At 44.1% G+C, this 17,091-nt stretch overlaps 1 protein-coding gene across 2 annotated transcripts in view; it reads left to right on the top strand.

Moving 5' to 3' along the window:
• The first annotated feature begins 282 nt into the window (after window positions 1-282).
• Window positions 283-17,091, top strand: part of LOC141985502 (uncharacterized) — a 28,913-nt gene continuing 12,104 nt past the window's right edge. For both annotated transcript variants that reach the window (XM_074949702.1, XM_074949701.1), the window contains exons 1-3: window positions 283-467; window positions 3,765-3,913; window positions 13,370-14,683. In XM_074949702.1, coding sequence (XP_074805803.1) covers window positions 13,371-14,683 — 1,313 coding nt within the window. In that variant the 5' untranslated portion in view covers window positions 283-467; window positions 3,765-3,913; window position 13,370. The remainder of the gene's footprint in view (window positions 468-3,764; window positions 3,914-13,369; window positions 14,684-17,091) is intronic.

The following is a 17,091-nucleotide window of genomic DNA, read 5'->3' as shown; positions in this document are numbered from 1 at the left end:
CTCGGGGCGGGAAGGGCGCCTGGCAATTGCAGCCTTCAGTTCTGTGCCCTCATCCAAGATGGCCGACTCGTTGGGGTCCTTCTGAGGGAAAGCGGTCTCGCTGCCCATACTCAAGATGGCCGACGAGTAGCGACCGGGCAGCTCCCTGTGGGGAGAGCGGGGGGGAGGGAGCTTTGCTGCCCACACTCAAGATGGCCGGGGAGGGCGGGGTGACGCTTCTGATGCGCACTGGGCGGCCATCTTGCGTTTGGGTAGCAGGCCCGCGGCAGCGTCGGTGGAGCGGCCCCCGCGGCGCAGCTATGGTGGCCGTGGCGGGAGGCGGAGCGCGGTCCCCCGGGCTGTACCATCGCGCGGACAGAGGGGGAGAGACCTGCGCGGCTGAGCCTGGCGGGGCGGTGCGGAGCGCAGCGCGGGCAGGAGCCGAGCCCCATGAGACTGCGCGAGAGCAGCGCGCTCCGCCTGGCAGGGTAAGGCTGGGCTGCCCCATAGCTACGCCCCTGTAGCCTTCAGCCCCTATAGCTCCGTCCTGCCCTCCCCTATAGCTACACCCTCCTCGCCCCTATAGCAGTACAGCCCCTGTAGCTATACCCTGCCTCCCCCTATAGCAGTACAGCCCCTGTAGCTACACCCTGCCCGCCCCTATCGCAGTGCAGCCCCCTGTAACTACGCCCTGCCCACCCCTATAGCAGTACAGCCCCCTGTAGCTACGCCCTGCCCGCCCCTATAGCAGTGCAGCACCTATAGCTACACCCTGCCTCCCCCTATAGCAGTACAGCCCCTGTAGCTACGCCCTGCCCGCCCCTATAGCAGTACAGCCCCTGTAGCTACGCCCTGCCCGCCCCTATAGCAGTGCAGCACCTATAGCTACACCCTGCCTCCCCCTATAGCAGTACAGCCCCTGTAGCTACACCCTGCCCGCCCCTATAGCAGTACAGCCCCCTGTAACTACGCCCTGCCCACCCCTATAGCAGTACAGCCCCCTGTAGCTACGCCCTGCCCGCCCCTATAGCAGTGCAGCACCTATAGCTACACCCTGCCTCCCCCTATAGCAGTACAGCCCCTGTAGCTACGCCCTGCCCGCCCCTATAGCAGTACAGCCCTCTGTAGCTATGCCCTGCCCGCTCCTATAGCAGTACAGCCCTCTGTAGCTACGCCCTGCCCGCCCCTATAGCAGTACAGCCCCCTGTAGCTACGCCCTGCCCACCCCTATAGCAGTACAGCCCCCTGTAGCTACGCCCTGCCCACCCCTATAGCAGTACAGCCCCCTGTAGCTATGCCCTGCCCTCCCCTATAGCACTACAGCCCCCTGTAGCTATGTCCTGCCCTCCCCTATAGCACTACAGCCCCCGTAGCTATGCCCTGCCCACCCCTATAGCTGTACAGCCCCCTGTAGCTACGCCCTGTCCTCCCCTGTAGCAGTACAGCCCCCTGTAGCTACGCCCTGTCCTCCCCTGTAGCAGTACAGCCCCCTGTAGCTATGCCCTGCCCACCCCTATAGCACTACAGCCCCCTGTAGCTATGCCCTGCCCACCCCTATAGCACTACAGCCCCCTGTAGCTATGCCCTGTCCTCCCCTATAGCAGTACAGCCCCCTGTAGCTATGCCCTGCCCTCCCCTATAGCAGCAGTACAGCCCCTGTAGCTATGCCCTGCCCACCCCTATAGCTGTACAGCCCCCTGTAGCTATGCCCTCCCCACCCCATACCTCTGCAGCCCCTATAGTTATCCCTTGCTTGCCCCTTTAGCCCATATAGTTAAATCTTGCCTATCCCATAGCTCGACAGCTCTCTGTAGCTATACACTGCCCAACTCCTGAAAGCAGAAACTGTGCTGATGAGTGGGGGCTGCCCTATAGCTATAACCTGGCTGCCCCCATTGCTATCCCCTGCCCACCCCCATCTAGGCAGACACTGTGCTGATGGAGAAGGCTGGGGCTGCCCCTATAACTATACCCTGCCCAACCCCATAGCTATATCCTGACCAGCCCTGATAGGCAGCCACTGTGCCATTGGATAATATGGCTGGAGCTTCTCCTATAGCTATATATTCTGCCTGGCCCCTATAGACAGACACTGTGCTGATGAGTAATTTGGCTAGGGCTGCCCTTGTAGCTATACCTAGCCTGTCCCTTTTCTGTGCCAATGGGTAAGGTCGGGGGCTGCCCCTATAGCTTTATATTCTGCCTGCCCCTCCTATAGACAGACACTGGGCTGATGGCTAAGGCTGGGGGCTTTTTCAGGGACCCTGTCCCCTATAGCTAATCCCTGTGTGGAAGGGTAAGTCTTGGGTAACACTGACTGGTACCTTCCTGCCTCCCACAACTGAATCCTGTGCTGAAGGGTTTGCATGATAGTTTCCCCGACTCCCGTTGGCTCCCTGGCCCCCTCTAACTAAGCCCTGCTCTGATGGCTGCATGACTACCCCTGCCATTGCAGCTCAAATTGCTGCTGTGCTAGCCACATGTCATCCCCGGCACCTGCCCTCGGCTCCATGTCTTTGCTCAGTTAAAACTGGTACAGGTGGCAACTTGAGGTAGAGCGCTCTATGGTGTTTAATAGTGTTAGTGTTGCTGTGCCAGCCCCTGCCATGCATGTTACTCCCCACACTGTATTGGCTTGTGCCCCGATCCTGCAAGCAAATGCTTAATGTGATGCATGTGAATAGTCCCTTTGACTTCAGTGGCACTGGCCACATACCTAAAATTAAGCACATGCTTAAGAATTTGCAGGATCGGGAACTAATTTTTAAAATTCCTGTCCGTGTTACACCAGCACCTTTAAACAAGGGAGAGTCAGAGTATTTCAATACCTTCTTTTTTAAAGCCTGAAATTGACGGACTGCAGGGAAAACAGTGAAACGGACTATCTAAACTGCTGTAGTGTGCAAAGTAAGCGGACTGAGACAAGGGAGGCAAATAACTTTTTTCTCTAATCTCTTTTGATTAGTCATTTTAGGATGTGACTCGTAACTAGAATGGGCACAAAACTTTCAGACAGAACTGTGATTTATTTGTTTTGCCAGAGGACAGTGTCCCTTTATAATGCTGCTGTCAGCAATTAGATGTGCAGACCTGCCACGTTTCAGACTTTTGGAGGGAGTCACCCCCATATGGGATAAATTTTAAAGCAGTTTAATTTTATTGCCTCTACTTTTGCTCTTGAAGTTGTCTTTTAGCAAGACCCAGACAAATGAACCTTTTTTCAAAAATACAGTTTCCTTAAATGGTCCAAGTTTTACAGTCCAAAACTGTGATGGCCCAAAAATTATGGACGGGAGGTGCATTTATTTATCTATTTATTTTCTTTTTAAAGTTTGTGTGACAGATCATGCATTTGTTTGTATCCTGCTAATCAGAGCCCCAGTTCTGCATGCACTTACGCATGTGCCCAATTTTACACATGTGAACTCAGTGGAACCCTTCAGGCACATAAACTTAATCAATTGCTTAAATGTCTGTAGGATCAAGGCTTTCTAGCTGTACTTTAATGGTCCTTTTCAGCATAGTGCTATACACTCCCACTTACGCAAATTCCCTTTATCCAAAAGTCCTAGTTATCCAAGTCCAGAGTGTGTCCCCCTGTGTTAGTTAATCATCCGCTTATAACTTCTCCATTAGCCTCTTAGTGCTAAGATAATTTACAGCAATGCATCTGTTTTACTGCTGTAGGGTAAATTAATGTATCCACGCACAATGTGGTTCTATGGCTGCAACATTGTGTCCAGTTCAAAGTGCAGCATGTGTAACTATTGTGGTTGTTTCTACAGCAGCATCTCTGGTCAGCGCTCCCCTCCCATCTCGGAGCCCCGCAGATGAAACTTGGCCCCTCCCAGTGATCAATGGGGCAGTCATCACTGAGGGACTGTGGTCAGGCATAGCCCCGGGAAGGCAGCCTGAGCACTGGGACAGACACAAGGTAGGCAAGGTGTTCAGGGGAGAGGTTGGTACATACAGCATCACCATTCGTTGGCTCATCGTCTGGAATGGCAAGAGCAGAAGCCAGTCGAGTAAAGCAACATCCCTGAGTGACTCTTCAGTCTGCCACATCCAGCTGTTCCCGTACCTATGGGGTATGTCTGCACAGCAGCTGGGAGCAAGCCTCCCAGGCCAGGTAGCCACTGTCAGGGCTTGAGCTAATGTGGATGTTGTGGCTCGGGCTGGAGGTTGGGCTGTCCAGCCTAGGGAGTCGGGTGGGTTTGAGAGCCCGAGCCACAGTGTCCACATGGCTATTTTTAGTGTGTTAGCTTGAGCCCCACAGGCTCGCTCCCAGCTGCATTGTAGACATACCCTTCCTGCTTCCCAACCAGAATCCAACTCAAAATAGCCCTTCTGTTTATCCAAACACTAGGTTATCCGAAAGTGTTGGATGGCTGCCAGGCCCTCTGGGTAAACAAGAGTGTACTGTATCTGGTCATGAATGGATTTTATCGTCACAGTACCCACGTGAGATAAGGAAATATCCTCGTTTTACCCATGAAGAATTGAAGTAGAGGATTGACTGTGACTTGCCCAAAGTCCCTGTGGGCAGAGCTGAGCTAAGAATTGAGCCCAGGTCTCCTGAGTCTCAGTTCAGTGCCCTAGCCAGTTCTTATCCATTCAGGAGAGTTGTGTGTATTCTTAAAAATGTATAATCTGTATAGTTCACTACAGCCTTCATCCTGCAATTGGATCCACCTCAGTGGTCCCGTGTGTCCATGCAGAGCCCCAGTGAAGTCAGCTGGGTTCTACACAGATGTTATGGTCCACCTGTATCGATCCATCTGCAGGGTCAGGGCCCCTACATATTCATGCATGTATGCGACTAATATTAGGTTGAAAGGATCTTCACATAGGGAAATATGTCATGCAAAGGTCTTGGAGAAGTGAAGATGTAACAGAGAATGGGGGAAACTTGCAGTCAGAAAATTACATATATCCCACAGTAGGCAGAGCATATAGATTTATGGCAAGTTTTATGTGAAGTAATTCCACCAAAGAATTCTGTTTTGAAAACAGTTCAGGCTTAGCTCCTCAGCTAGTGTAAATCTGCATAGCTGCACTGATTTCACTTCAGTGGAGGGAGTTATGCAAAATATATATTAGTTGAGTCTCTGGTCCATAGAGAATGACAGGCAGTGTGATCCAGAAATAGGCCGGAATGGTAAAAGTCCAGGGGGGAAAAATGACCCTAGAAAAAAAATTTTGTCCAATTGTTGCAGACCACATTTTTCTTTTCTTTTCTTTTCTTTTTTTTTTTTTTTACCCCTTTCATTTATAATGTAAAATTACCTGGAAGACAAGCACACAACTGTTGCTGACTGCTTTGTTGTGTACTAAAACCACCATAATATAGCATGGAGCAAACACAAATCACTTCTAATCATGGCTTCAAATTGCCTGTGTTTTATTTTTGAAAATCACTGGAGCTGTTCCTGGAGCTTTATAGGATTCCATAATAACAGAAGTGAGATATATATTGACATTTGCAGTGATTCAGTTATGCCACTTCCGTTTTCTGTAGCCTAGTTTTTCGATCTTGCACGTGAGATGATTCTGTAGAGTGGTTATTCCTTCCCCACTGGGAATTACAGGCAAAATATACACAAGCAAATGTTTAAATGCAACGTTTTGGTGTAAATTTTGCTCTCATACACTTATGTCGGTAAGTCAGTGGAGTTGCCATGTGTCATGGAGACAAGAATCTGGCCCTTTATTACATAAATGATGTACTAATGTTACTGTATAACATTAACACATTGTTTTTGTTCTGTTTGTACAGCACCTAGAGCAGTGGTTCTCAACTTATTTACCATTGTGGGCCGTACATGCAGGTCTCTGTGTTATGTGGGCTGCATCCACACAATATATAGACTACCTGTATGGCCCTGAGGATGTCACATGGGCCGCAGCTGTGTGCTGATTGGGCTGTGGGTTGAGAGCCACTGGGTTAGCACAATGGGGTCTTGGTGCATGACTAGGGCTCCTAAGCACTATAGTAATACAAATAATAGGTAATAAAATCATTTTTGTAATCAGTGGAGGATTTACTGTAACATTGCAGCTTTGCTGTCCTCATTTTGATGGCTCTCAGTGGAATTTTTCATTACTCTTTGCTTGTCATTAGGATCTAATCCGGAGTAGAACTTGGTAGGAACCAGATTTTCCATTTCAGGGGAAATTTTATGATTTTGAAATTCTTCTGTTCCAAAACCAAATTAAAACAACAGCAACAAAAAATTCAAAATTTTCTGTGAAACAAAATTCTCAACAAATTTTGTTCCAGGTTGATCAAAATGTTTCATTTTGATAAAATTGAAACATTTCATTTAGATCGCATTTTTGCTCTTAACTTCTAAAAATGTTTTAAATAAAAACAATGAATTTTGTTTCAAAACGAGTTATTGAAATGAGAAATTGAAATGTTGCATTCTGAAAGTGTCAACACAGGTATTTTGATGAAAAATTTCCAACCATCTCTAATCCAGAGCCCATTGAGGTGAGTGGAAAGCCACTTCACCTCCACCACCATTCACTTTATTAGGCTTTGGACCAGACCCTGTGAGCATTTTAAAAAAACCCTAATTTAGGCCTGGGTCCTGCAGTGAGCTCTCTTTAGTAGACCCCTCTACCCATTGGAAGCCCCTTTGAAGTCAGTGGGTTTCACATGTGCACAGGGGTCCCACTTGCAGAGCTCATTGCAGGATCAGGGCCTTAAAAGAGAGGAGTAAAGAGTTAATTTATAATCTGATAAGAGATTTCAGCAAGCCCTACTTGTTTTATAAGCGCCTTACCATTGTTTTTTAGAAATCTTATATTAGTAATAGTGTATGTCATTTTGGGCTGTGTTCTGCAAGGGAATAGAAGGGGTTGTGATGGTGGAAAATGTTAAACAAGGGAAATCTAGACTCAGTCTGTGTGTCCATGTGTTGATCAAATAGTGAGCATGACTTGGCTGTCTGCACTTCTTTCAGCAGTTTGCAAGATCAACGCTTTGTAAGTATACTAGTTCCTAGCAGTCAGACTTGGCTATCCACGTTGATACCTGCAGCATACTTGTTTGCCTTCAGCAAATTCTAGTTCTTAAATGCTGTGAAGCCATTTTGTTTTATTGTTTTAATCGAAGACAGTGACTTGTGATCTGAAAGGGAATACTTTTGTCTTGGTCGTTCATCCCTTAATCATAAACATACAGATTCTCATACTCCTGAGTAATACTGACCGTTTTTCTTTCAATGGACTGCAGCAGCGCTTAAATACTTTCCAGATGCCTTGGACAACTAGCTATAACTGCAGATCTTAATCTCTGTAATTAAAAGTATTTTGTATGGTAAATGTAAGGAAAAAAATGGAATACAGTAAACAGTTCAGGAAGCAAATTTAATTGTCTTGGTTAAAATCAGGATGCTTTTCATTTCCTCTGCCACCATTCAGTGAAACAACTGAAGTGAGTTATTGTCATTGATCTATAAAACTGGTAGACAGGTTATAGGAGTATCACAGAAAAATGTTTACAAGATGTAGAAGTGCCGTATTCGGCATCATGTGGGCTTGATTTCCTCTTGAGCTGTTTGTTTTGATCCCAATTCAACACAACATCTAAGCATGTGCTTAAGTCCCATTGAAGTCAGTGGGACATAAGCACGTGCTTAAATGCTCTGTTGAATTGAAGCCATAATGGGGGATGCAGCCATATACAACAATAATGAAGGAAAACTGAGTGTATGCTGTCAGACGTGGTAAGACCAAGATGCCTTTTTCATCAAACGAAAGTATAGTGAATTTACAGTCCAGTAGTCAGTGTCACAGAGTTTAAGGCCAAAGGGACCACAGATCATATGACATAAAAAGAAGCAATGCCATGAATTTAATTGTAACCCTTCTTTGCCCCTACCAATGCCAGTACATTTAAATCAGATCAATTACTTGACAATTTCCTTCCTTTTGTGAATTTAATAACAGGAAATAAGGTTGTGTTCATATATTGTCAAAACTGAGACTTCTGTAGAAGCCACTGGCATTTTTTAGTTTTACTCAAAGTTCGTTTTCATTGGCTGAAAATAGTTGCCGAATTTCAACCCAAAGCTCAATTCAGTGGCAGAGTTGTAGACATCTTGAAACTACTTATTCTTTGCTAATGAATGTCCCTGTCTCAAAGAGCTATATGGGTGCACATATATAGCTCTAGGAGCTACTGCAATATACATGTTGAGTAATCATCAGTATTTATTGGGATTACAGTAGTGCCCAAAAGCCCCAGGAAGGATTGGGTTGCTGTACAAATGCATAGGAAGAGACTATCTTTGCTCAGAAGAATTTAAAATGTGCCTTTTGCTGTGTTGTTTACTGTATGTTTGTTGAAATCTGTGTATGAACAATCTTGTGCTGGTAAGAATAAGATTAAGCTGTCTAATGGGTCAATTTCTGTCTGCAGTGACATAGTCCAATATACACGCACATCTTTTTACTCTTCTGAAAACTACTTTCCTTTAACAAAGGTATTTTGCTCCCCTCTTCTCTAAATAAACCCCTTTTTAAAATTCAGCGGTATGGAGGAGCATATTTTCTTCTGTTCCAAATCAGGTGGATGAATAAGGATCCAGTCCTACAAACACGCACAGCTTGTAGCTTTCCCAACATCTGTAATTCCACTGATTTCTATGGGACCGTTCACATGAGTAAAGTTACTCATGCATAAGTGTTAGCCGGATTGAGCCCTAAATTAAATAAAAATTAATGGCATTGAGTGTTCGGAAGTATTCCAGGTTGCTTATTATCATTGTCTTTCTAACAGAAATCCCGAATAAAACCCTATTCCATCCCTAAAAATGTGTTCCCTGGAACAATATAGTTGGTCACAAGTTGCTAAGAAACGCTGGAATACAGAGCAGCCAGGAAATGTGTACAGTGCATTAACGTTATTTTATAAGTCACAAATCATGAATTATTTATGCCTTGCAGATTAAAATTTGCTTAACTATTGCTGTTTTTATTGCATTAGCTTTGAGAATATTGCAACTGCAACAACAGGATTTGTTGTTCAAAAGCCTTCATTGTGGTGTCTATCGATGTTTATGCATCACGGGATGGTATGTTGACGGCATGTTTCACCTCTTATTTGCACATTTTACGTACACTAGTAATGTACTTCATGTCGTGTCAAACGTAATTCACCTAAGGAACAAAAGTAAAACTTGATGTAATTTAATGCCAGTTGTTACTACTGGGCTGAGAAGCAAACACTCCAACATCAAGGTGAAAGTAACTGCACCGCCTAGCTTTTGCATCCTGTAAAACGGAGCCAACAAGTAAGAGAAAGCCACTCCAGCTGTTTGCTTTGGCCTCGTGCTCCTCTTTAGGTTCTAAAATTTAGTTGTAACTAAGTTATACAGTTTAGGTAAACACACATTAAATAATAATAATTTTTAAGCTTCTACTAGACCAGAAGTGTCAAACTCATTTTTGGAGTGGGCCAAATGCCTTTTTTAGTTGTTGTTGGGGCTTTCCTTTAGGATTCCATACTCCCCTCAATCTACAGTGGATCTCCCAGTGCTGTCAGTGGAAGATCCCCACAAAGATCAAGGGTGGAATCTGGCCTTGATTTAGTAACTACATATTTAGTTTATTATTCTTATTAAAGCCACATTCATCAATCGCTCAATGTGAAAACTAACTTACTCTTAGGACACCCACTATATCTGCCTTGTTTCTTTTCCTTCTCTTTCTTTCTGTTTCTCTCAACTGTTCTCTCTTGTTTTGTCTCCTCCTATCTTTTCTCTGCATATCCTTTCCTACAGCAAAGCCCAGTTCCTTCCCATTGGCTTCACTTCCACCATTTTCCCCATGTCATACAATAAAATTGTCAGTGATTACGTACCATTAACTATTTCATGTGTCACTTATGCTCTTAAGTTAACATCACTATGAGATGAATTGGAGCAAAGGAGTTCACACCTCCAAGTTGTTGTTTCAGGCTGTCTGCAGACTAAGGAAGACAGCAGTGCATCATTGGTTTGTAATTGTTTTGCATTTGGGAGGTTAATTTTGCATCCGGGAGGGCTAGAAATTTACTCTTAAGCCACATAACTACATCTAATAGGTCAGATCAGGTCCTCCGGCTGGGTGTTTAACATCACCGTACTATATTATGCTACTAAGACCCCCTGTACTAACTAAAAGTTACCTGGGTAAAGAATTTGGAGTGTACCTACTCTGTATGGATAGGACTTGTAGCAAGGGAAGACCTATACCTGTCACAAGAGACACCAACCTAAAGCTATTGTTTTCCTAGCACTATAAGGGAACATATAGTGGTAGAACAGGTAACACATGCCAAACAAACTGGGGCAGTGTAATTTACTCCATGAATTATATTGAATCTCAGCATACCACAGTAGGCTAAAGGTTATGAGGAAGAGTGGGTAACTACCCACTATATAGACATTTTGGCTCATACACAAAGGTTTGCCAGTTTAGGGGTAGATTCTGAAACCCTGACTTAAACGGAACCGTTCCTTACTCCAAGAATAGTCCTAATGACCGCATTGGCACTAGTAGTGGAGTACAGTACTGCTCAGTGTGAGTGAGAATATCAGAATTGGGGCATTACTGTGTGCTACCAGAGTTGTTCAAAGCTATGGGATATATCTTGGGATACTAAATGGATAACATAGTGATCAAAATCAGTTCCTAGCTACATATCCCTTACTAATGTCCTAGGTAATGTAGTGACTGTTTTAGCATTTTCATCACTTAGTTTTGAAATGAGTTGGCATGAACCATCTGGACCTATATCTAAATCCACCTCAAAGAGGGGAGAACCCCATCTTATACCTTTCAGACCAGGCACCGTGGGTATCTATAACTTCCTATGAAGAAAACTCTTCAGGGTGAGGAGTACTAACCTGGGTCATATGGGGCTAGTGGAATTGACATAACCTATTAATCATAGAATATCAGGGTTGGAAGGGACCTCAGGAGGTCATCTAGTCCAACCCCCTGCTCAAAGCAGGACCAATCCCCAACTAAATCATCCCAGCCAGGGCTTTGTCAAGCCTGACCTTAAAAATATCTAAGGAAGGAGATTCCACCACCTCCCTAGGTCATGCATTTCAGTGTTTCACCACCCTCCTAGTGAAAAAGTTTTTCCTAATATCCAACCTAAACCTCCCCCACTGCAACTTGAGACCATTACTCCTTGTTCTGTCATCAGCTACCACTGAGAACAGTCTAGATCCGTCCTCTTTGGAACCCCCTTTCAGGTAGTTGAAAGCAGCTATCAAATCCCCCCTCATTCTTCTCTTCCGCAGACTAAACAATCCCAGTTCCCTCAGTCTCTCCTCATAAGTCATGGGTTCCAGTCCCCTAATCATTTTTGTTGCCCTCTGCTGGACTCTTTCCAATTTTTTCACATCCTTCTTGTAGTGTGGGGCCCAAAACTGGACACAGTACTCCAGATGAGGCCTCACCAATGTCGAATAGAGGGGAACGATCGCGTCCCTCGATATGCTGGCAATGCCCCTACGTATACATCCCAAAATGCCATTGGCCTTCTTGGCAACAAGGGCACATTGTTGACTCATATCCAGCTTCTCGTCCACTGTAACCCCTAGGTTCTTTTCTGCAGAACTGCTGCTGAGCCATTCGGTCTCTAGTCTGTAGCGGTGCATGGGATTCTTCCGTCCTAAGTGCAGGACTCTGCACTTGTCCTTGTTGAACCTCATCAGATTTCTTTTGGCCCAATCCTCTAATTTGTCTAGGTCCCTCTGTATCCTATCCCTACCCTCCAGTGTATCTACCTCTCCTCCCAGTTTAGTGTCATCTGCAAACTTGCTGAGGGTGCAATCCACACCATCCTCCAGATCATTTATGAAGATATTGAACAAAACCGGCCCGAGGACCAACCCTTGGGGCACTCCACTTGATACCGGCTGCCAACTAGACATGGAGCCATTGATCACTACCCGTTAAGCCCGACAATCTAGCCAACTTTCTATCCACCTTGTAGTCCATTCATCCAGCCCATACTTCTTTAACTTGCTGGCAAGAATACTGTGGGAGACCGTGTCAAAAGCTTTGCTAAAGACAAGGAACAACACGTCCACCGCTTTCCCCTCATCCACAGAGCCGGTTAGCTCGTCATAGAAGGCAATTAGATTAGTCAGGCATGACTTGCCCTTGGTGAATCCATGCTGACTGTTCCTGATCACTTTCCTCTCCTCTAAGTGCTTCAGAATTGATTCCTTGATCAATAACTTATTCCTCATTAATAATGATATCCAGTACTATAATTGATGCATTTATATGTTATTAGGAAACATTTATGGTGTCTTCCAAAGGCCCGAGTCAGTATTATGGCACCATTGTGCTGGGACCTGTACAAACACACACAGAAAGACTGTCTTTGCTCCTCAGGGTTTATAGTTTAAGACACAGTGTTAGTGTCTTGTGCGTCTAGAGGCAGAAAAGCACAGAACCATCAAGCTTCTTTCTTACTGCTATAATATTTAGAGGATGTGTCTAGAGATAGTTGGAAAAATGCAGAATTTTTCTGTGAAAAATGATTGAAATTTTTAATCGCAAAATTTCAATCCCTCTAGGCTGAATGAAAATCTGCAAGAATTTCTCAATTTTTTTTTTTGCCAAAATATTGTCAACATTTCCAAAATTTTAAACCAGATCTGTGTCTTTATTTCCTTGCATGTTCTATATATTTCTGTATGTAATATTCATACAATTTAAGTATTGCAAACAGTAGAACCTCACAAACTCGCACCATTAATCTCCTAGCCTGGGTATGCTCATTAAAAACCCGCTAGACTCTCTGCTCAACAAAGATTTAACCACCTGTTGCTGTCATGCAGGTAGTGTGGCCTACTGGGTAGAATACTGGATTGGGACTCAGTTTGCAACCTGCCACTGGCCTGCAAGGTGACCTTTGGCAAATTACTTCCCCTCTCTGTGCCTCAGTTTGTCCATCTGTAAAATGGGGGGAATGATATGTAACCTCCTTTGTAAAGTGTTTTGGGATCTACAGATGAAAAACACTGTATAAGAGTTTTACAATTTAGTTCCTTGGTCTCATTTTACTAATACTTAATTATTTTGCCAAACATGCTACAGAACATTTACAGTGAAGGATTATCCTAAATAATTAAAATTAAGCCTGTCACGATAAATTAACAAAGTACATTTGGTGACAGCAGTCGCCTCAATAGACTTATAGTCTTTGTCAAGCTTTGTGAATTAGAAGGTAAGAGAGCAAGCGTCAATGAGTCTCTCAATCACTACTGTGAGTGAGTGTGATGGTCTGCTTTGCAGTTAAGATGAATGTGAAGATGATTGGTGCAGGTGGATGAGATGTGCTCTAATGGACTCTTCTTTTTTTTTCTGGCAGGATGGAGAAGAAGAAAATTCTAATGAAATCCAAAGTTGCTGCTTCAAACCTTCTGAGTGCGCTGCATTCGCTCTATCAGTTTGGCCACCTCTGTGATGTGACGGTCCATACTGAACACCTAGGGATCCAGGAGGAGTTTCTGGTTCACAAGGCTGTCTTGGCTGCTTCCAGCAATTACTTTAAGGGGCTTTTTCTTCACGGTGAGATGTTGGATGCTAAGAATTGCACCGTGACTCTACAGGACATTTACACAGAAGAATTCACTTCCTTTCTGGAATTCGTCTATACTGCAGAAGTAGAGATTGATGCAGAAAAGTTGCACCGGATGAAGGAGGTAGCCGAGAGACTCGAGTGCAAGGATTTGCTTGACATTTGTGAAGAAATGAAGGCGGAGGGTAGAAAAGCCTTAGATTTGAGTGTCCATTTGAAAGGTCAGATATGTGAAAATGGTGGGTCCCAGTGGGTTCGTGTCCAGCAAGCAGAAGACAATGAAGTGAATGATTCTTCCCAAATTGGGGCGACATCCATGAAGAGAAAATTTTGGGACAGCCAGAAATGCAGAAAATTGCGACCAGACTATGAGATTGTTGATGGACAACCTGCAAATCCCAATAAAGGCAGGACAGATCTTCTGGAGTCGAAAGCTGGGATGGCAAAGTCAGACAAACAGAACAAAATAGAGACAGGTAAGATGATTAGCATGGATACAGTCAACCCAGAGGAAAATAAGACAAGCCATTGTGCCCTAAACCGGTCAGACTCAAAGGAAACCTGCATAGTGATCAAAAATGTGCTCCCTGGCCAGGAGGAGGATGAAAATAGTTTAATTTCTGAGCGCCCCAGTAAAACTGAACGCAGGAAATCACCTCGCAACGTATCAAAAGTCTTGCCACAAATGTACACATGTGAGAAGTGTAACCAGTCATTCCATTTCATCAAACACTATCAGTCGCACATGGAGCTGGAACACGACATCAACATAGTCCTCAAACACAGCTGCAATATGTGCGACCAGCTCTTCTCAAATCGCCAGAACCTCAGGCAGCACCGCCTCACGGTTCACAATGACGAGCGACGCTTCCCCTGCGTGTTTTGTGACAAGAGGTTCAAGCGCCGGAAGGATATAAATGACCATATCCGGAGGGTGCATGAAAAGAAAAGGAATCCCCAGGCATGTCCATACTGCAACAAGGTTATCAGCTCCAAATGTGGCCTGACAGTTCACATTCGAACCCACACCGGAGAGAAACCTTATAAATGTGAACGCTGCCCAGCCAGTTTTGCTCAGAGGTCTGCTTACAATACCCATGTAAGGTACAGCATTTTGTGTGTGTGTGTGGACATTGAGAGAGGAGTATTTTCAAGATCCTGATTGCTTCAGAGCTAGGTTCTTTGGGCACTTGGAAGGCCATAGGAGTCTTTCCACTGACTACAGTGGGCTTTGGGTCAGGATATTATCAGTTTGCAACAGCTCTGGGCTGATGTTTTCAAAGCCATGCAGGGAATTTAAATGCATTGAAATTACTGGGAGTTGTGCAGCTAAATCCCCTTTAGTGGCTTTGAATGTCTCAGCCTTTGGGTTTTAAACATGAGCCCGGGAGAACTGAGAAGTGCTAAAAATGAGCAAGACCTGGCTAACGATGATCACAAATCTATTTTTATTTGATCCTGTGCCCTGCAGGCTGTGTCGAGGTAGTGTGGGCTTTCACACAGGCCTTTTCTGCACTGACTGACTAGAAACGAATCAGTAACATTTCACAGCAGTCTCCAGATCTGCAAACAGACAGAATTTGATTTTTATGAGAGCATAAATATAGAATTCCCATTGGCCCAGGTCAGAATTCCTGACTTTCAGCTGTTACAGCCCTCCTGAGTCCTGAACTGATTCCAGGACCCTCTTCAGACTTTTTCAGAGATTCAATCCTCCTATTATGACCCTCATACTCATACCTCTGTCCTCTTTTCTGTCTCCCTCTGGAGTCCTCTGCTTCCCCAGCCGTGGAAAAGGCCAGGTCAAATAAGTGACGTACATGTTTTGGGAGGTCCGGAGGTATTGGCACTATTAAATATGGAAAAGAAATGTTAGGTTATATGAGAGGTATTTAAATATATACGTTTTTATTTTTCTCTTCTCCGGAGTCCTGTACAGTTGAAATCCTGGGCCCAGATCTGCTGTGTTGGAGTCAACTCAAAGCAGCCCTAAAACTGTAATAGTTGCCAATAAGAGGATGGCTCCAGTATGGAGGAATCCTTTGCTGAGACCATGCCACTGTAATGCTCCTACTTCACCGCACCCCCTGTGGATGTATGGGGGTATATCCCTATACTCCCATTATCTGACTGCCATAACCCCTGTTGGAGCCATAGGCAGCTGGCATAAATTAGAGCATCCACCAGGTAGGAAACTGGTCTGATGATTAGCCTGTTGAATTGGAAATAGTTCACCTCCCAATGACTTCATAAATATCTGCTTCAGTTACCTTTGGTAAATGAAATAACCAAACAGTCATTCATTTTCTGATATAGCTGTAGAACTAATCTGACATTTTTTCGAAATAAATCACTTTAAAAATGCATAGTGCATACCTTCTAAAAATGAAACCTACATCTATCTCTGAGTTCTGAAGAATATGTATTAAGGTTATAACAACCAACAAGAATGCACTTTTATGTAAAAAACCATGATTAAATCAAGTCTTCCTGACTAGTGATTTAAATCAAATCCACCCTGCTGTATTATTTTCCCAGCAGGGAACTATTACACAGAGAAATTGCTCATGATGACACAGGAAGCCTGTAGCAGATCTAGGAATTGAACCCAGATCTTCTGAGTCCAGTCCCGCACCTTCACCACGAGACCATGCTTCCACTCAAGCATGAGGATTATTGGCCCCTGTAACTTTATCCTAGCTAATGCAACTACAGAGAATAATTTTATCCCTATATATATAATTCTTTCTTAAATTTTATTAATGCATTTAATAAATCAATAACGTTGACACTTTAAAGAATCCCCTCATGAGATTGCATATGTAAAAAGATACCATCCGTCTGTTTCTGAAGAAAATCTGCATGCAGAGACTTTTGTGTGACACTGATGTGTGTAGTGAGAAAGAAACAAAGGTACTAAGGGAGAGAAGTGTGATTGACAGAAAGAATTAGGTTCTATATAGTATAAACAGTGAGCTCAAAGAAGAGGGTTCAGTGAGGCTAAATTTTAGGAAAATGCAGACTGAACACATAGGAGTAGAAAAATAAATGAAGTAGTACAGTAGGAGTGAAATTCACAATAGCAGGATGAGCAGATAATTCCAGACTTTTAAAGCAGTTGCAGTTACACAGTATCAGTCTTTGGTGTGCCCAGCACACAAACTGTAGTCTTTAAAAAGAATGCAGTGTGGCACTCTGTCTCATGTTCTGTGTTATCTTATCACCTGCAGATCGATCTCATGCAGAAATCTCCCAAATAATTTGTTTTAAATTTGTGGTTGTTAAGAGTTCAAATCTAGACTATGCAGGATTACCAATTTCTTTGAGACAGGTTTTGATACCCTTATCTCAGTGTTCATAAGGGTTTCTGTTTCTGGTCCTAAATTAATAAGAAACCTGTTGGTGCTGCAATTTACACAAATAGAGATGTTGCCACCTGCTAGTATTTTTATAAGAAAATGTTTGTGTTATGTTCTTGTTTATTGGTATTATGATGGTGCCTAAGGGTTCTA

This window comes from Natator depressus, chromosome 3, assembly GCF_965152275.1.
Source record: "Natator depressus isolate rNatDep1 chromosome 3, rNatDep2.hap1, whole genome shotgun sequence".
NCBI lineage: Eukaryota > Metazoa > Chordata > Testudines > Cheloniidae > Natator > Natator depressus.
Note: the sequence above shows the minus strand (reverse complement) of the source record. Positions and strands in the feature narration are given on the sequence as shown.